Here is a 20,281-nt window from a genome sequence, read left to right as displayed (position 1 = left end):
TGGCTGATAGGTGAGTATACCGTAATTGGCAAGAATGTGAGGTGGGTATAGAATATCAGGAATGTTTTATGTCATTCCAAGTGCTAACAGTATGCATAGAGAGAGGCATTTCTCCTCTGATGTTTAAGTCTCCCTGTTACAACACATCTAAATACAGAACTCTTTGTCACATGTGGCTCAATGGGACAAATGTTAAAACTATAAGAGCTTTTTATATATGGTCTGTCTAATTAGGCATCTAATAATAAGCCACATGCTGACACTGGCTTTTGTTCCTTGTTGTGCGCTGCTGTATAATTACACAAACAGTAGCTAAAAAAATCAACCTATTTTTCCTTTTAATATTTTTTCTTCTGACATTATGAAAATGCAGTAACTACAAATGTATTGAAGCGGTAACCCCTCCCATTGTCAAAAATACGGAGATATTTCATGTTTAATGTGTTATATGGGCTACGCACGAACAAATATTCATCTTGTTGCCAAAATGTCATGTTTACAGGGGCACTTTGTCAAGTTTCAACCAGCTTTGTTAACAGTGTGGGTGTTACATGTAAATGAACTGTGGTAAACTTCCCTCCATCTTAAAAGTGTCCTGATCTCCCTGCTCCTCTTCTCTCACACCGTGTCCTGACTGGATGGTCAGACTATCACATCGCATTGCGTTACACTGGATGTGCTCTGTCCACACAGGATCCTTAAATATGGAACTCTATCACATCATTTAAACAAACCACTTACCAATGAAACCACTAAATAGATGGGTAAGTACGTACTTCCTTATCGTTATTTACAACAATACTATTGCAGGTAATTTATTGATATTATTGTTGTAGCTCCCATACTATATCATACCACCATCTCCACTTTGTAAAACAAGCTAACTTGCTAGCATACCACACAATTCTTAGCAGAACTGTTCATCTCCCTGGTGACCTCCCTCCAGCTGTTGCCAACTTATTTAGGTTTCTGTTGTAAAACAAGGAGGTATCCTGTAGGCATTCTCGGTACCCATCGGCTGTATTCGGCGTCTGACTTCCGGCAAACAGCGATATAGCCTCTGGGGGCAGACCCTCGATTTTTTGGCATTCCGGTTTGATTTGGGCGGAGAAGGCAAATTTCCGTTTCCGACTTCCATTTATGTATAAGTAAATATACTGAACCATTGCAATGGATTCAGAGTTTGCAATGATGCCAATTATGTTCCACCTCGTTAGTTCACCACACAGACCGTTTATCCTGGATAACTGCAGCCGGCTCAAACGTGATTGATCAATATCACGCAGACTACAAACAGCCTAGCACCAGAAACCAGGGCTCTTCCGCTCTCCTTCCGGAGGCAAGATCTCCTGGGTTTGCCTACAGACTCTACATTCACTGAATGTAGAGTCTGTATATAGAGACTATCCTGTAGGTAACTCCTCATTTAAACCTCATGAATCAGCCGGTCCTCGACCATTGGGGCACTTCCAGCATGAGTCACACAATAAAAGTAAAGATAGAAACAGGGCATCTGATAAAAAAAAAAAAAAATCAGCTCAAAATGGTGCACTGCATGGCGTTGTGTCGCTCATGGGAAGTTAGTACAGCCCAATAGAAAACAGTTCAACCAAACTGATTTAGTCACTGAGGCACACTCGCATCGCATCCAGGAAGGACACAGTATCAGGACTGCAAGGCTGTTCCTGGAGCGACAGATTGTACTTGCTCATTTTTGTATGCTCGCCACCACAGACATATAGACTAACTTTAGGCCTACAGAACCAGACCAAACTCAGATCAAACTGTAAAGCGAGGCAAGATTCTGTTACTATATTGCCATTTTCTCGACCCAAATCTCTCTAGTTACATATTTTAGTGTCCTGTTTGTGCCTGTTACATGAGATTTGTGAGACAAAGCGACCGTCATACTGTTTCCTGTATTGTAAAAAGAGGCTGAAAAAACTGAGCCCAAACAGTAAAACTAAGCAGTGCTGACAAAATATAAACAAAGATTATGTTACTGCGTTGTCTATTTCTCACCTTAGATGTTTTCAGAAATGTTAGCTTACCGTTTAACTGCAGTTCGGGACCGTTTGTTAGCAGCCAGCAGCCATTTTGTTTTCTGTGTGCAAACGGCAAAGCTCACATTACGTCACCCACCAGTGAGAGCGGTTATGGCTCCGCTGCAGTGCATTCTGGTAATTGTAGTTTTTTGTTTCTCCCTGAACAACCGCATACATCATCGCCCCTTTCCTCTGTTTTCTCTGGTCACGTAGCACCAATTTCAAAAGTATGTGTGTCTTTCTACTGCATCCAGCCTAAATACTTTTTTAAGGTCAATTAGAGTTGGGATGGTACACGTCTAATGGACAAACTGCTGAGGAATATTTAATGTTTTACATCTGGCGTTACTTCTGTAACCCAAAACAGAGGTAATGCATGTTTTTTAAGCTATTCATAAAATTAGGAAACCTAATTTGTAAAACAAGGATTACATATGTTTTTTGAGCTGTTAGACGAGTCAGATACAGCAGGACCTGAAAACACAATATTATATTCAAAAGTACTTACTGTACACACTATGGCAGAAGTTTCATCCCCTCAGCCATAGCATCACTCAACAAATCACACCAGTTACTGGCATGTGTAGGTGCTATGTGTCAAGGTAAGTGTGTATAAATGTGGATGTCTTTCATGTAGTTATGTTGTGGTGTATGATGTATGTATGTACCATGTGAGGCCCTGTACAGACGGGCAACACATTTCCCTGGAAAACCGACATGAATGAATTTGGTGCTTCATCATCAGTCACTTAGAGCACTGTACTACCAGCTCACTTAATAAAACTAGCAATTAATCTGCAACAGAGTAGCCGAAGGCATCATGGGACTGTGTAAACCAAACTACCTCTTAACTGGCCAGGATGGATTGTCCTTTGGCTGACTGGTGGATTGATTTCCAGGGTAAGTAATGGTTTTGTGCTGCCTGGAGTGCAGGGAGTCCAGCACGGGCTGATTCCTCAGTGAAGGTGCACAGCTGGGCCGCTCTGCCTCACATTTGAAGGGAAGGGGGGGGGGGTAAATATTTCTCTTGGCCTGCTACAATGATTCCCCCCTCTGACTGGCAGATAGAATGCTTGATGGCCTGAGTGGAGGGTGTGCGATTAAAGATGGATGCACAGAGAGATGAAGGGCTCAGCAGTTGGAGCTGTGTGCACCCACAGATAGGAGATTAATAAGAAGTAGAGGGAGCATGACAAAATATGCCTCAAAGTGTGGCGCACATCTTTCCTGCTGTTTGGTTTGAATCATTTTGTGATTCATTACACTCATCCGTGTTCACAGAACATTCAGCAGTATTTGGTAAACCTCTTTGAATCAGGTGGGGGTGAGTCGTGTGAGAATTGCATGCTGAGAATGGACAGAAAACTGTTAACCTGGAGCACTTCCCCGTGCTGACATGACACCAAAACACCCAATTAACATTTGCAGCTGGCTGTGATTCAGCCACACGAGAGGGATCTCCATTTACATACTGAATCAGAATGCATGCAACAGGCTCCAGCAGTGCACAGACATGCTGTGTTCTGCAAAACAGTCTTCTCGTTGCTCCTTTATCCTGCAAACACCTGAATTATTTCACCATTAGCTCTGAGAGATTTTCCTCACGTCTCAAAAGTCAAGTCACTTTTCTCAACATACGTTCCTTCCTCAACTGAGGCAGAGTCAGTGACATTTGAGCCCCAGGGAACAATAATTATCCCTTTGGATGATTGTATCTTTTACAGATTTGTTTCCAGGGTGGTCACAATTCATATCACACCACTAATCTATATTCTGTGACAATGTGGCAGAGGAAAAGCTGCCAAAAGCCCAGCCTGACTACGACTATTAATCAACTCTCACAAAGGAAGAGTGCAGATCTTTTTCTTTGTGTGCAGTCCATCATCATCTGCTGAACAGAAACCCTCAAACTTTAGCAGAAGACTCAAACCCACAAAGCAAATACCTGCAATAAAAGATGCTCGTATCAGCTTTCAGTTTTCCAGAGCACTGACCAAATCAAAGTTAGTATACTTGGCTACATGTTTGGATCAATACTGGAGGGAATCAATTCTGTTATTTAACAGCTAACTGGTGGTTTACATAATTCAACCTGCATTTTTAACAAGATACTTAATGTTTTCACAGCAGGTTGGTAAATGTCCAGCCAGAGGGATGAAGAGTGTGTGTGGGCTGGCTCTCACTGCTGATACTAGAGAAGTAGCAGCCTTGGAGTGGGGAGCAAAAAGGCTTGATGGCTTAAGAGAAGTGATGTCCTCTGACACTGAGCAGTGGAATTAAATCTGGGTGTTTAAAGTCCGAACAGAAATCAGTTTCAGCCTACAGAAATACAATGTAAGGATGCAGTTATAACACATCATGTGCGTAAAATCTATGAAGCTACATGCACAAGCTTGACGTTGATGACAGTTACCTGACACCGGGGTTTCGGGGACCCACTTGGAGCCCGGATGCAGAGACTGAAACACTGTGCGCACCTCCTGGCAGGTCGGCACCTGTCCGCCGGGCAGGGAGAACAGCTGGAGGAAGGCGCACAGAAAGAGCGCACTGTGGACTGTGGGACCGAGCATGGCAGGCAAGCGGCACTTAAACCAAACCCAAACAGAGGAGAGCAACAAACAGAACTTCAACACATTAAAAGTTACAGGAGCATCCCGTGTCTGCGCTGATGAGGTGAAGCTGCAGCTCCCGGCTCAGCTCCGATCAGCATCCTCCCGCTTCTGTCTTTCTTTCCTCTTCCTCAGCGGTGCGTCCGCCTGGAAACCTGCTCACATGGGCTTGTTGGTGAAGCTCCTCCGATGCTGATAACTTATGAGTCCCTCTTCACTTGCGGCTCTGACTCTCAGCTCTCTGCACAGATGAACGAGCCCCTGACACATGCGCGCGCAACCCCCTAAAAAGCGCGCGCCACAGCGCGAACCTGCGCGTATAGAGATCTCCACTCTCGTGTAATAGTAGTGATGTGAGCTGATACATTGGCCCTGCGTGGCTGCAGGACTGGAGATAGAAGGGGGGAGTGTGATGCAGTGCACGAGCTGTTGTCGTGTTAGATGAATGGCAGTGTGTGTTATAGGATGGAATTAGGGCGCAGTACCTGGGGCGCGTAATGTGGCCAGAAGATGCACATATATTACAATAAAAATGACACATAGGCGTCGGATATGATCTGAAAATGAGCTTTTATTATTCAAATACATGGAGAAAGTGTACAGAGAGCTGGTGGAACACTGCACTGGAAATGTGTACAAAGAAAGCAAAGTGAACATTATCAGCTTCCTCTTTAATAATTACAGAAATCCAATTCAATAATTCTACTTAATGGCACTTAATTTTACACTGATTGTTCCTTTCTCCTATTATAAACTGACAGTTATTTTACTTTCACTGAGCCCCAAAGAGCCATTAAAGCTGAAATGGTGCCACCTAGTGTTCAGTCTGCATGGAAGCCACCAGTGAAGCCAACATTTGTAACTCATCCACTCTGCAGATTAAACAAAGTGAATTAAGCCACAGAGAAGCATATCTATCCTATCCCAGCTTCTGTGTTTCTACACAGATTAGTACAATCTAATATATGTGAAGCTGTTCACAGCATCTGGCGGATTGCAGATGGATACTGTGCAATTTCTTTTCTTTTGTCTAGTACTGAAATTGTGAAGTCATCCACCTGAAAACAGCAAGACAGAGAACCTTGATGTTAAGATGCCTGTAGAGTGTGACACGACTGCAACAAGGGGCCAAAACAGAACAGCTGCTCTCTTGTGCCTGCGGTGAATGCAATGTTTAAGTCTTTCAAGTGTTCATCAAAGCTTGGAACAACAGAAAACGAAAAAGGTGCATCTCTTCCGTTGGCTGCGTGTCTGAGAACCAGAGAGCTTTGCATGGATTTGCACAGCGGAGACTGGCACAAGCTGAGAGCAAACCAACAAAACTCACTGTGAACCCACATGAGTTCCACCTTCGGGTGGAAACAGGCTGATGCATGAGGAAAGGTGACCGGCAATACCTGAAGTGCACAAACTGCAGTAGATCAGAGTGTACTACCTGCACTGTGAGCACTTTGGAACTGCAAAGTCGACAACATGTTTATTATAAGAGTCAGAAAGTCACTAAAGATGTCTGAGGGCACAGCCTTTACACATACACACTGATAAATGCAATATTACTTTCATCCTGTCTGTCCATGATAGGTGAAGATTTTTATTGGTTAAAACTGGAGAACCAAGTCTACAACATGTTGGCTGTAGCTGATAGGAAGTATTTTTCGGCACAAATGTAGTGAAATATATTTGAGATCCTGAAAAAGAACAAGTCCTCCAGCCAGAAGGAGCAACTAGGGCAGTAGATACTGAACTACTTCACTAACTACACTAGATGCACCTTAGCTGGAGGACCATAAGGAGGCAGAGGAAGTCAAAGGAGATCGATGTACTGGATTGCTTCCAGCTCCTCCAGGCAAGATGCTTCCAGTCCAGACCATCTGAAACAGAACGAAATCAATTGATAAATGAGATGGAGACAAATATCTAAACCAATGCTGTAACTCTGTATTGGAGAATGAAAACACGCTTTGCAAGCTGCTTCCGTGTGTAGCAGTTTACCTTTCATGCTGTGAAAGCAGCTCATTAAAAACATCCACAACCAAGGATGGTTTATAAAGTAAACCAAACTAAAGTTCTACTTATAAATCTGCAACCAAATCCCTCAAGAAAAATGTTTTAATACAGCAGAATAATATTAAAATTAAATGTTGGTGAGTGTTTTCCTTGCAATTATCCAAGACCACAGGTGGATAGGCCGACGTGACTTTAAAATATCTTCACTTAAAAGTTAATCTTAAAAAAAATTACATCCACATTCCAATTTGACCTTTAAGGGAGTTTAATTTACTTGTTTAATTTGTCTTATTCTGCAAAATAACCAGCAGACATCAGATAAATGTAGAGAAGGAAACATAATATACTCCCTCTAAAATGGAGTGAAGTAGATGTATAAAGTAACATAAAATGAAAATGTTAGGTTTAGGACAAGTGTCTGAAAATTGTATTCAAGCAGTGGTGAAAAGTAACTAAATACATTTAATCAAGTACTGTGCCAAAGTACAATTTAAAAGTACTTGCACTTTACTTGTGTAAATGCTACTCTCTACTTCACCACAATTTGGAGGCTATTATTGTACTTTTTATTCCATTACATTTATTACAAAAACAAACAGAAATCAACTAATAAATAATGATATATTATTAATTATACAATGCAATAATTATTCCGAAATGAGCCATTCGGCATATTAAGTAATAGGCATTTTGGTGCTGACACTTCTATTACTTTAACTTAAGATTTTGAATGCAGGATTTGAGTATTTCTACAATGTAATATCTCTACTTTCACTTTAATAAAATATCTAAGTACTTCTTCCACCACTGTTCTACTTTAGTAGGCCTACGTGTATTTATTTTACTTTCCATCACAGTTTAACAAGATCTTTAAACTTAGTTGGAAAATATAATTCTATTAAAACTCTTGAATACAATCTATGATCTATACATGCTATACTTTTCACTTCATTTTTCATGTTTGTAGTTTGTACGAAATCCTAGGTTTCACAGGCTGTCTTGGATAAAAACACTGATTTGCTGTGTGTCCGTGCAAAGCACACACGTGGGGAGAGTTTACACTTAAAAGCTCGACTTCAAAAATACGAGCAAAAAAGTTGCAATACTTTTTTTTTCTACGAGCTACTATCTCAAAGAGAAGCGTAGTGTATATAATTGATTGAGCTGTGATGAGTTTATAAATGTGGTCGCAGCGCTCTGTGTGCAGCTTTAACAAAGTGGCGCCAACAGCGTCTTGTGATGTGGTGATGAGCGCGTCAATTAAAAAATGATCTCAATCACGTCCACGTTTATTCCGTTACGTAACTGATACAAACAGCAGCTGGTAAACAGTGGGTGGCTGGATTTGTAACTCTTTACGGATTATTAAAATAAGAGTCTGGGTGAGCTCAGTGTGCTGGTGCACCTAACAAAGACACGAGGAAACCAGCTTTTGGTAAACAGAAGTTATTGTGACTCCGGAAGAACAAAACATAAAGTTTGAGCTGCCAAGTAAAGTTTGAAAAAGACATAATATATATAAAGATGAGCACACAAGACGAGTTAAACATGCCCTTCTTCTAATTAGCGGATCAGCAGTCCGATTACGATACATCATTAACTGTTTTTCAGATTTAAAGTTTTTTTAAACTACAACAAAAACTTCTGCTGACCACGTGCGTGTATGTGAGCTGAAATCAAGAGGAAAAGCAGCACCCAGCCTACCTTTGCTTTGTGTTGAGCTTTATTCTACTGACTGAATCTACTATTGCCACACATCCTGCAGAAACTCCCAATATTGCTACGTACCTTACCCGCAGATGTTGCATCCTCTGCAGCCCTCTTTGCCACTCTCTTTGCACAAACAAAAAGTTCTGTCATGCATGAAATTGTGAGAGCATCTTTTATGTTGTTTTTCTCTTTGTGGGGGTGGGGAGAGGAGCGCAGGCGACGCACTCTTTGCGGATGTCGTCCTTAAATCCTCGCAGACGTGCAGTTCTTCGGTTTTTACGCACCAAATGTGGACTTTTCTTCTGGTGCGACATCCCCGGGAAACTTTTTTCCTGCGAACTCACAGTTTGCAAGAAGTAGCGCGGGTAGTTTTTATGAACCCATCTCGCTCATCCATTCAGCGCCTTGCTGGTCAAAGGAACCCAGGAGGCTTGTGACCTGTAACCCCTGTAAACCCTGCCCCCACATAGTCTTCTGCTGTCTGCAAGCGCACGTCCTTCCACCATCCCGCCTCATGTGCACACAAATATCACTCAATAACTGTTTTTTTTTTTTTTTTTTTTTTGCAACAGTTAACTCCACTGAGATCCTCACCATGTCAGATGGGAGCTGCAGTCTTCCCAAAGCATGGTGGCACTTCCTCCACTGTGGGAACGCGCTGCAGCGTTGCCTTACTTGCCTCCTTCCCCGATTGAACTTTAACCTACTTTCCCATACTGCATTTTCTCTGCCTTCTATAGGCTGTGACTGCTGCAGTTTAAAGGAAAGAAAATAAATTGCAGCTGCACACTTTGACTTATTCTTTCACCCACTATGTTTGATCTCATGGAGCCTGCCAGTGATAGCGGCGGAGGGTTAATTATGGTCAGTAATATTTTAAGCTTATTTGCAGAGAAACTGGGGTAAGTTCATGGATGGAGGATCATTTTGTATTATGAATTTAATGTTACATTAAAAAGCTGGTCTGGTGGAGAGATAATGACCTTTTTGGGGGGGCTGTTTCTCATAAGTTAGCAGGAATTATCATTGACCTCCTCACAGACAATAGGCTGGCAGCCTATTGAGCAGGCCTCATGTTGGAAACCTCCTGGTAGGATGGAATGTGTCCCAGTGTTTTGAACTGGGCTTACTACTGGGAGGAGGTTTTTTTTTTTTTTAGCTATATTCATTTGCATCACTGGGTAAATACGTTTGACAAGATGTATATAGAAGAATGTATACAAGTTAAGCAAATATACTTCCACTCATTGTTAACACCACAGATCACATAACATCTGAGTCTTCTTCAATCACAAAAAAAAAGAACACTATACTTACTGGCTGACTGTGGAGCTTTACAAACAGATTATTGAATCCTCAACATCTTGCAGCCAAACTACAGGCCATAGCAGGGCTGAGACTAACAATGATTTTAATCATTGATTTATCTTTCGACTAGTATTTGATTCATTGTGCAAGTCTATAAAAAGTTTTAACATCTGAGAAAAAATTCCCACTAGAAGTTCCTTGGGCCCAACAGTGACATCTTCAAATATTTAGGTAATGCCTACCATACAGTAGAAGACTTTGAGATGACCAAAGCCTGACACCCTCTCACATCAAAAGAAAATCTGAGTTTTGATTTTGCAAAGACTGGGGATCTTACAGGATCACTATTTGCAAGACTTTAACTAGATTCCTTTGCTCCTGGTGGACAATATTACCATAAACTCCCTTTAAGAAATGTGGCAAATATGTCGACAGTATTCTTGTCAACTCAGCATCAATATAATCCATACAAATAGACCGTTTTTGGACTTTGTTGCTACAACTTGCCACCAGTCTCTGTTGGTGAGCTGTGCTACTTTAGTTGGAGGAGACAGTGGGAATGAGAGGAGGACAGTTTCACTAAAATAAGTGCTTGTTGGTGGATCACTCACACGGCAAATTAGACTTCTCTTCACTCTACAACTCCGCACAGTCTCCTCCATGTTCCCTGTCTACCTGGTTTGCTGCTTCTTGTTTGGTGCTGGAGAGAGAGCAGATATTCTTCACTGTTTGTATGAGCCAAGGCTTAAAACTTCCAATTATATTAAACATGTCTAATTTTGTAAGAACAGCGAGATGCGATAAAGACTAACTTGAGACAGCTTGGGCTGAATTTTATGACACTAAATGATCGAGATCACAGGAACTGACATTGGAAATTTGTCTGCAACAATGAAACTGCATGAAAAGGTTCATTAAGTGTAGGCTATTTTGCCGGATATACTGTTTCCAAGGGTCAAGAATGACCTTTCATGCTTAAAAATATTCAAATTTCAGCATAAAGCACACAGAAACACAGCAAAGTCTATGAATAACTGTCATATGTTTATCATTTTTGCTCAATAAATGACTTCGATGATAAATTGTCATCATTTTTTATCCTGTTTGATCAACTATTTTTAAACCATTTTAGCAACAGGCTACAGAAGTTTGCATACCTCACACATTGCTATACTTAAGCAGCTGCAGGATGATATGCAGGAGACCTCAGTCAGTGTTACCGGGGATCGGAGGGAAACCCATTTTCAGAATTAATACATGTTATTCCTTATGGTCTAAGACGGTTCAGTAACATTAGTTAACCTGAAGAACTCTGCCCCAGATTCAAGTATAAAGTCTGGAGCTGCTCCACAGACAATGAAAGGTGAAGGATGTTAGATGACACTGAGAGCAGCCAGGGGAGTGTTCTGAGTACATGGGTACATTTTCTGTTTCCAGATTCAGAACACTACAACAGAATAAAAGCTAATTTGGGTATAAAGAAGACAACAAACATTCTGTGGGTCCACAAAATCACGCTCCCATCCATTGTTTATGAAGCAGCTCCAGACTTTGTACTTGATGACATCACACGTTTGAGACTTCTTTTCTGGTTTCTGGCTTTGAGACAAAGTAGCTCATGCTCACAAATATTAATTGTACTCCACTTTGCCAGATAATTAACATATTGGAATTTGTAATTTAGCTTGTGTTTCCATTTAAAGATTTAGTTGATTGTGTCTGAGGTGAAACTGAACAAAAATCAGTGGTACAGCAGGTCTGTGCTTAAATAATAGAACAAATTGTTTCCTCAGAAACTTAGCCTGTTTTATCAGCTCACGCCAAACTGTAAACCAAAGTGGAGCTCTCTCAGATCAACTGTCAGATGTGATAAATGTACATATTTGTGTAAATAAACTTAAGAATTGAACTCCCAGGCTACTGAAATGTACTGCTTACTTCTCAGAGGACCTGTACAGACACATGCACTTTCACTCTGCTGATTAGACTTGGGTGTAGGTGGATGTTTGGCGGAGCTACGCTGGTGATTATGCAAGGTCATCGAACTTCATGTACCAATTAGAATGATTAAGATGTTGTCCTGACCGAACACCTGCAACATAATCACACACCTATATCATTATTGCAGTAATATTGTGGGGCTGACTATTGAATATTAGATCAAAATATGAGGTTTTTGATAAATAATCATCAGTAATGTGATAAAATGACTAAGCTGGTAAATAGTAGAATGGCTAGAAGAGTCCAGTAAGTTCAGAAAATTACATCCGATACTGTAACGTAGCCTGTAAAACCAGAAAAAGACAGCACTTAGGATATTACGATATCCAAAATCTAAGATGATATTTAGTGTCATATCACAATGTTCATATAATATCAAATATTGCCCAGTCCTGGGTCTAATCAAGTACATTAAGTGGGTGAACATGACTGCGTAGGGGGTTCTTAGCTGCTGCCCATGAAAAGTAGTACATGTGTCCTCTAAAGTGCTGAAGCCACAGAAAGATAAATTGCCATAAAGTTTTATTTTCATGAATGCTTTCACACTTTTATCCTTTATAAAGTTATGTACACATAATTCGCTCCCATGGTAAATAAAGAAAATATCCAGAGTGTGGAAAGAGAAGGGGAAAAAAGAAGGCAACAGAGTAAAAAAAGTAAAGCACAACAAATATTGAGAGAGAGAAAAAAATCGAATTATGAAATGTATAATATTGATCTTAAGGAATTTGTGTAGATGTCTACATAATATCGCCAGTGATTTATATACTCATAATTAGAGGTAGGGTTATAGAGACACAAAATGCTTTGTTTGTACAACTAATACAATTGGGCCAAATGTTGCCAACAGCTCCCCCTGATGGTGAGACTGTGTACAGCATGTCCTTCTCAGAGTGCACGTCATGACTGGACTCAGTTGTCAAGAAAGTTAAGACACCAAGTTCAACAATATTTTGGATTATTTCTTTTTGAAATGTTTGTTTTTGAACAGTCAGATAATGTAGGACATTATGAAAGCCATTAATGCAGCAGTTTGCCAGCAGGCTGTAAGTTTGTTTGTGCTCATGGATATATAATATTAATAATGACTTGTGTTAAGCCAAATGCATAAATATAGTTTTGAAAAATTGTTTCACATTAAATAAATAATCACAGAGGAGTTGAAAAGTTAAGTTAAACTTAAGCGCACTTTCAGACAAACTTTCTTTCATAAACTGGTGACATGACGATGCACTGTATGCAGGACTTCAGTCTATTTGTGCATAATGTACCACATTCACAGCAGAGTTCCCAAATCAAATTATGGATCCGTACAGGTCTTTATGACTACCTGGTGCAGTGTACCAAATAGTGATTTGTTTCAAAAGCTAAGTAACCACAACTGAAAAACTGAGTGTAGTCTATTGATCCCTATTAAAATATATTTTTACACTCACAGAATCACATGAGAGCATAATGCAGTCGGTGATACACTTCACTAGATGTGGCTCTCACAAAGTAACTAGTAATGGGACTTGAAATGTACACTTTTACCCTTTTCATGTTGACTTTGGTTTAAAAAGGTCTGAAATTTTACATAATCATTACAATCCATTAAATGTCTTTAAATAAGGCAACGTTCATTACAAGGTGCCACACTGCAATTCATTATGAATTAACGTGTGTCTGGCACCACCCGATGAAATATTTAAGTTTAAAAATCTAGTTTTCCATTGAGAAAACCAGGTCGCAGTCCCTGTTCAAGTTTGAACATATACATCAAGTTTAGGCATGCATACAAACCACTGTTGTGTGTTTTAAACTGTCAAATAAAATGTATCTCGTCTAGGAAGGAAAGGAAAGAGAACACAGCATTTGCAAACTCAAATCCCATGAGGTATATACTAGAAGACTGTGCGCACAGACAACATACTCTTGAAATCCCCAATGCGCCATTTTCGTGACAATGGCAGAAGTAAGGCAATCATTTTAACATAAGTCTTTGTAAGGAGTAAAACAAATCAGTGATGCACGCGAGGAACGCAGTAAATTCAGTGCTTGTCATCCAGAACACACTCATTCTTGTTTTCAAAGTGCACGTGGTTATTTGACAATGTGTTGACATCTGATAAGACGTGTTGTCTGATGCATCACAGGTATGCTACAATGTTTTCTATTAAAATGTATCATCAAAAAAAGAAACATGACATTTAAGGTCCTGCATGTTAAAAACTAGCGCATGTCTGCCACCCTCCTTTCTTACTGTATCTGTGGTGTCAAAGTAACCAACTGCATGGATGAGAGTTATTGGGTACGTGAGATTAAAGGTATAGTCCAGATTTTTTAAAGTGGGGTTGCATGATTATAGAAAGTCAGTGTATTACCTACAGTAGATGGTAGTGAACGTGGGTCTAGTTTTGGAGAAGCTGGCAGGAATACAGACATGGAAGCTAAATGTACTGCAGTGGACGAGGGAAACAACAAAATGGATTTTATCCACCTAAAAAAAATCAAAGTATTTAGAATATAATTGCATACTATTAGACAGCCCTTCCGATCGGGAACTGAAGCCGTTATATCCATCTATAGTCTCTTCAAAGCCACCAGACTCCATTGACAAAATCTGTAATTTTGCCCTGCAGAACACAGGAGTTGCTCGTCTACTGCCTCGATCTGTTCATTAGTTTATGTCATTGTGTGACTTTGGTGAACCTGATCCAACTCTTTTAAAGACATTAGTCACACAATAAGACTGACTAACTAACTAACTGATTGTGGCAGAGGTAGACCAGCAGCTCCTTTGCTCTGCGAGATAAAATTACTGTTTTCGTCAACAGAGTCTGGTGGCTTTTAAGAGAGCATCGATAACAGCTTCTGTTCCCTGTTGGAAAGGGCTGCCTGTCAGTAAGGTAGTGTGATGAAAATATTCTAAATATAGCATACACTTAAACTGATATTGATTTTCTTAGGTGGTTAGAACACACTGCCCCCCTTCCCGACTGTGGATAAGTACCTCATACAACCTCACTTCAAAAAATTGGAACTATCCCTGATCTAGTATCCCGTCAAATAAATGTCCATTACCTACAGTCTGCCCAATTCTCAATTCCAGTGTAGCAGTTATTCAAAATTTGTCAAATGAAAGCGAAATGAGGGAACCTATTCTGGAGAAAGCAATCCGTTCATAAAAGCTAGTATGAACTCTCTGCAGCATGTCGACTCATTTTAAATAACACACACCATGCTCTCATTTGAGTATGATAGATTTACAGGGTAACATACTTATGATGCATCTTCATACACAACACCTCCTTGTAAACTGCAATATTATTTCTTGTGTTACGCAGTGCTTATGCTGTAAAAGAGAAATGCCTGAGGTGGCATACATCAAGTAGTTTAACACCCCATGAATTAAATGTTATTATTTTTAAATGAATCGTGTCTATCTGTGCTCTGTATGTGTGGATGAGACAGAGTGCTCCCAGTGAGATCAATTGGTATATCCTGGCTGTCCATGTGAGCGTTGGATGGATAGCTGGTACCCTGCAGCATTATCTGATGCCTTGTTTCTATTTCAGTCATGTAAGCCTCGCTGAGCGCAGCCTAAAAATCACAGCACAATTAATTGATTCCTCTACGGTTTTGATTTCCTCTTCCTGTGCCAGCTAATGCATCGGCGAGTACAGCACTGCAGGATCATTTTCTGACCTCTGTAACCTCACACATGCAACCAGAGGCCAAATAACTACACATTAAATCACCAAAAAGTACTTTGTGCTGACCTGGCCGGCATGATCCACGTCACCCTGCCAAAGCCGTATTTCTAAAGAGTCTCTGTGTAACACAACAGCATACACTAAGGCAATAAACCAAACCTATGCAATTAGTTAGACTTAATGTTCAGAGAGAAGGGTTACTGTGTGTTTTAAACTGTTTACCATGAAGATACATTAGAAAAATAATATATTTACTTCTCCTCCGCTTCTCAATCTCTAAAATATAGACACTTTTCTGAGAAAGACTTTCAAGAACATGTGTTGGTTCTAAATGGGGCGACGTTTTTGTCATTCTACGGTCTCTGCCAGCAACAATGTGTGTGGAAGGGCAACAGTTTAAGGTCCAACGTTACATGAACGAACTAAATGCATTTCATTACCACTAAAGAAGAAGCACTATGGTTTAAATAACAGTTCTTGGCCCACTCAGGTTGCTGGATGGAAATCACCTCCACATCCACACTAAAAAAAAACTGAAAGTGAAGGAAGTAATCTTTTTCTATATTTTGTAGTTAATATTAAATCTTAATGAAGCACATCTTTTAGACTCTCTCTGCAGCTCCAGCCACCACCTGTACATCTACCACCTGATGGAGCAGTCTTCCCCACTGTTTTAAGCTTCCTCTGGAGCTGCGGGCCGCTTCAGGTCCCGGATCTGTTTAATCAGATAGTTCTTCTCATCACAGAACTGCTCATCCTCCGATCTGTCGGTCTGGAAGTGGCTCAGGAACTCCACAAGTTTGGTCTGGTTCTTCAACAGGATGTCCAGCACAGGCTGAGTCTTGTTGGGGTTTGCAACAAAAACCTTTCAAGAGGAGAGAGAGTTGATGTGAATGGATGATTTGAGTTTCATTCTAACATGAAATTAAAACTGAAAAATTTTACAGAGTAATGGCGGCTGCATTTTTCTCTCTGTAACATTTCACAGTACAATTAGATTTTAAACAGGAAGTTGTTGCACTGATGATAGATGTTTTATGAGCACACCTTGAACACATGGAACGCTTCAAACTGGATGTTTCGGCTGTTGTCTCTGAGTAAGTTCATCATCAGCTTCAAGTTCTCAGCCCGACTGATGTACTTTGTCATGACAGTGAAGTTGTGTCTGTCCAGGAGAAGTTCCCCAAGCAGCTGAAAAGAAAATTTAAGTAATTTAAGACCTTGTTAAGTTTAAGTGGAAATAGACATGTTTATTGCTTGACTTATCATTCTGAAGTGAACACTGATTGCACAATGCCATGGCTATAAAATAATGAAATCATCAGCATTCAGAATGGTTCCCTATAAGCCTCACTTTCACTGTGCAATTCTGTCCGCCACTGGGTACGATCTCCTGTGAAAATGATGGCTTGAATTACGGCACAAAGGAAGTGCATCAACCATTGCACAATTAAAGCGGGAAGAGGAGAGTGCTTTTTTTCCCCATTAGCTAGTGGTAGCTATCTGCAGTTACCAGAGTATCAGTGTAAGTTCTTTGCAGTTAATAACACTTTGAAACGCTGGGGGGAAAAGTTGAAAAGTGGTCTGTTTCCACTTTAAATGCACAATCAACTGAAGTAAGTGAAAAGGTCAGTTACACTTGAATCTGTAACTCAAATAGTTTGACAGTGATTTTGTTTTTTGACAGAGCAGTGGAGCATCTACCTTCAAAGACTGTCGTTTGGTGACGTAGTTCTCAGAATGCAGCAGCTTCTCATATTCTGTAAACACCTGGGAGACATTTCACAAGCACGTTAGGCACAGCGTGAGCATTCTTTTGATTAAAGATCAAAATCCACACTGGAAAGCTCACCCTGTCATAGTTGTTCTCCAGGAAATCTGCACACATAATCTTGTGTCTTGTGAGGAGATCCTGAGCGGGAGCAGAGGACACCGAGTTAGTAAATAAAAATTGTTAGTATGTAGATGGTGGAAACAGAAAAAAGTGGGCAGTGTACCTTGAATGAAGCAAAAGCATCTGAGGCAATGTCAAAGGTTGAGAGCTCAACATAACGGAAGAAGCAGTAGAATTCTTCAGAGAAGAGCACCGTCCGTGCCAAAGGCTCGTGACGCAGGCACTCTCTCAGCATCATTCCACAGTTCAGAGCCACTTCAGCACTCTCATATCTGTGCAGGTTAATACATGTCAGGCCCATGTCATGTCATTTGCATTATCAGAATTCAATATTGGCCAGCTATAAAACCAACATTGTAGATGTAACACAAACAACAAACAGGAAATAAAGTCACTTGAAGGAAAATCCACCATAAACACCTTTAACACTGTAAATGGGAACTACATATGTATTTGTACTGGCATTACACTTCTATGCCTTCTTATCAATGGAGAGGTATTTTTGCTGTGCCTGAAGATAGATATCTGATGACAAAATCTAGACTATCACCATGCAGCTAAAAAGGGAACCTATCAGTTGAAGACTCATCTTACACATCAGTGTTAACTGTCAGGTTTTGATATCCATGTCTGACAATCAAACTGGGTGGTACTGATTAGAGATAAAACATTTTGGAACAAAGTTAAAAAACATAACAGTCAACACAGATTCACTAACAGCAGCCTCAGTCGACCATAAGACACGTTGCTCTCCGAATAGGCAGGAAAACTCAGGGTTTTTTTTTTTTTTTGTTAGAGCTGTAAAACCAGCACGCTACTATCACTCTCTTCATCAACGTGTTACCCACAGGTGAATGCAACAAGTTCCTGCTCGTTCCTCCGGGAGTTGTTGAAACACATACTGGGTAATGTAGAAAATCACAGGAGACATGTTGAGGTAAAGGGATTTTGCTTAAGATGTTTTAAAAAGTACCTAAATTAATTTTTGTCAGAGTATAAGATGATCTCAGGTTGGACTTGCCTTTAATATGTAACTGTACACATAAAGCATTGTTATCAGACATGTGTCAAATACCAAGTTCCTGTAGCCTGAAAAGATGAACTTACCCTTTCAGAAGCATGAAGAGGATCTGTTGTTGCGTAGAGATGTATTCCACCGTGGGCGTACGGGTGCCAATCTGACGTCTCACAATATTGCTGAACAAATGAACCACATCCTTCTTTCCCTGTAAAATAAAAAAACACTCAGAGAGATGAACTGGGTGCTGATGATATGCAAAGACATTTTTTGCTTGAGGCGTAGATGCTCAAATCAGGCATACAGTTGGTGTGTCGCTGATCATTTGGTGTCTGCACAAAGGGATCAATACTTTTTCCACATACATAAAGTCATTGCAAAAATAAGTGCATGTTCCCCACCTCAAAATCAATCCTCTGCAGGTTTGCAATGAGAGCAATGAGCAAGTTGGTGTTGTACAGCTCTTGTGCAAGCTGAGCTACTGCTTCACTTTGAGGCTCCTTGTCACCTGTTCCACTGAGTACCTCCTTCAGTGAAGCCAGGTTTTTGGACACCTCTTCTGCAACCTTAATCATGGAGAAACAGTTAATTACTAAGACTATCAGCTGGTGTTAAGTATAAGAGACATATTTCAAATATGAGACAGTCCACTGCTGACCTTTTCACACTTTTTGCTGTCCCCAGGATCCATCTTTTCCAAGTATGCCACATTCTCCTTCAAACTCCTCACTATGTCAGCTGGACTTTTCTGAGACTTCCCAAAAGGAAAAGGCATGACTGAAGACTGGTGATCCAAGCCCCAAAACTCTGATGAAATAAAACACTGTTTCAAATAACTGACGTGCAATTAAAGCAATTCAACTTCCTGTACCTCTCTGCATCAGGAAATGGCTGAAAGGCTCTCACCTGCAGAAAGCTACGACACAGCTAACTTATCCTGTCTGACTGAAAGTCGACACTCAAAAGTTTAACTATTGAGTTACAGTGTTAAAGACCATGACAGCACACACAGCTAGCTAACACTGCTAACGATACATTAGTTTTCAAAGATACTGCGGGTACATTTAGCGCTGAAGCAACACTGTTCCCTTTGATGGTTACTCTCTCCAAGTTAACTCTAGCTCCATCAAATAAAACACGAACTTTCTAACCTAAAACGAGGACATAGCGGGGAACAAGACGGCAACAATGTCAACGTTACAGCACTGGTGAACAGCAATGTTGAGCTAGCTGGTGACCTAGTTAGCTGTAGCAAGAAACAGGCAAACTAGCGTCAGGACGTGGACAGGGAGTACCGTGAAAAACACACATAACACACTGCTGAAATATTCAGTACATGCTGTCAAGACTCACCGACTGAGCTGTAGTTTTGAAGCTGAAGGAGGCTCGGTGGCTAAAGGTTAGCTAGCAGGCTAGCAAGTTGTCCCCACTTTCCTTTTTCCACTGTAACGCTACTTTGAAACGTCTGTAACGTTATCTGAGATCTGTGGCTGTAGCTGTCCAACGTGTAGTAACTGTAGCTACAAGTTGCTCAAACAGACGACCTTCATAGCTGTTATATTTCATCTAAATCTCCCTACTCGTGACCGTCTGTCACCTAACTTGCTAGCTGCCTAGTTGTAGAAAGAGAGTTGCAGGGTTGGCCTGTCTGACAACTTCATTTCCCTGTTCTCTTCTGTAGAAACTCTCGTCCTCTCCTCATCCCGGGGACACTGGGCGGGTATGTTTTGCTTTACAAAATGACTGCCACTGATGTCAGCCAATCACTGTGAGCCAAGCAAAAAAAAATGTAGCCACGCCCTCTTTGGTGTAGGTGCGCGTGTTTCAAGGCTCGCAAATTTCATGTGGGCGGACATATAAGAGAATACATGGGAAGACACTTTGCCGGACTGTCCTGTAACAGTAATCAAGCGCACCTACCCTCTCGGCAATAGATAAAGCACAGAAATGTCGTTCGGTTGGGACAGCCCTCTCATGTATGTGTAGGCCTATGT

General features: G+C 40.7%; 2 protein-coding genes across 3 annotated transcripts in view; both read right to left on the bottom strand.

Annotated features, from left to right (window-relative positions):
- The window catches only part of gpc3 (glypican 3), a 149,107-nt gene extending 144,217 nt beyond the window's left edge, over nucleotides 1-4,890 (bottom strand). The window contains exon 1 of one of the 2 annotated variants that reach the window (XM_049585568.1): nucleotides 4,459-4,890. In XM_049585568.1, coding sequence (XP_049441525.1) covers nucleotides 4,459-4,615 — 157 coding nt within the window. In that variant the 5' untranslated portion in view covers nucleotides 4,616-4,890. Of the gene's footprint in view, nucleotides 1-2,051; nucleotides 2,156-4,458 lie in introns of those variants that run through there. The other variant, XM_049585570.1, reaches the window with a different exon arrangement.
- A 7,295-nt stretch (nucleotides 4,891-12,185) lies between these two features.
- On the bottom strand, nucleotides 12,186-20,008 carry cab39l1 (calcium binding protein 39, like 1). Its single transcript, XM_049585876.1, has 9 exons — nucleotides 19,641-20,008; nucleotides 18,946-19,094; nucleotides 18,689-18,853; nucleotides 18,377-18,495; nucleotides 17,373-17,541; nucleotides 17,228-17,287; nucleotides 17,080-17,145; nucleotides 16,423-16,566; nucleotides 12,186-16,240 (listed from the first exon to the last, which is right to left on the bottom strand). The coding sequence occupies exons 2-9, from the start codon at nucleotides 19,060-19,062 to the stop codon at nucleotides 16,049-16,051; spliced, it is 1,032 nt and encodes a 343-aa protein (XP_049441833.1). The 5' UTR covers nucleotides 19,063-19,094; nucleotides 19,641-20,008; the 3' UTR covers nucleotides 12,186-16,048.
- Between the last annotated feature and the right edge of the window lie 273 nt (nucleotides 20,009-20,281).

Source organism: Epinephelus fuscoguttatus, linkage group LG9, assembly GCF_011397635.1.
Source record: "Epinephelus fuscoguttatus linkage group LG9, E.fuscoguttatus.final_Chr_v1".
Classification (NCBI taxonomy): Eukaryota; Metazoa; Chordata; class Actinopteri; order Perciformes; family Serranidae; genus Epinephelus; species Epinephelus fuscoguttatus.
This window is presented reverse-complemented; position numbering and strand designations above follow the sequence as displayed.

What these genes read in the sequence shown, in the direction of transcription:
- cab39l1 (XM_049585876.1), bottom strand. Translation starts at nt 19,062, where the DNA reads ATGCCTTTTCCTTTTGGGAAGTCTCAGAAAAGTCCAGCTGACATAGTG. An exon ending in TGCAGAGGATTGATTTTGAG is followed by an intron (nt 18,496 to 18,688) that starts GTGGGGAACATG and finishes TTTATTTTACAG; the next exon opens with GGAAAGAAGGATGTGGTTCA. An exon ending in AAGCGTTCCATGTGTTCAAG is followed by an intron (nt 16,241 to 16,422) that starts GTGTGCTCATAA and finishes TCCTCTTGAAAG; the next exon opens with GTTTTTGTTGCAAACCCCAA.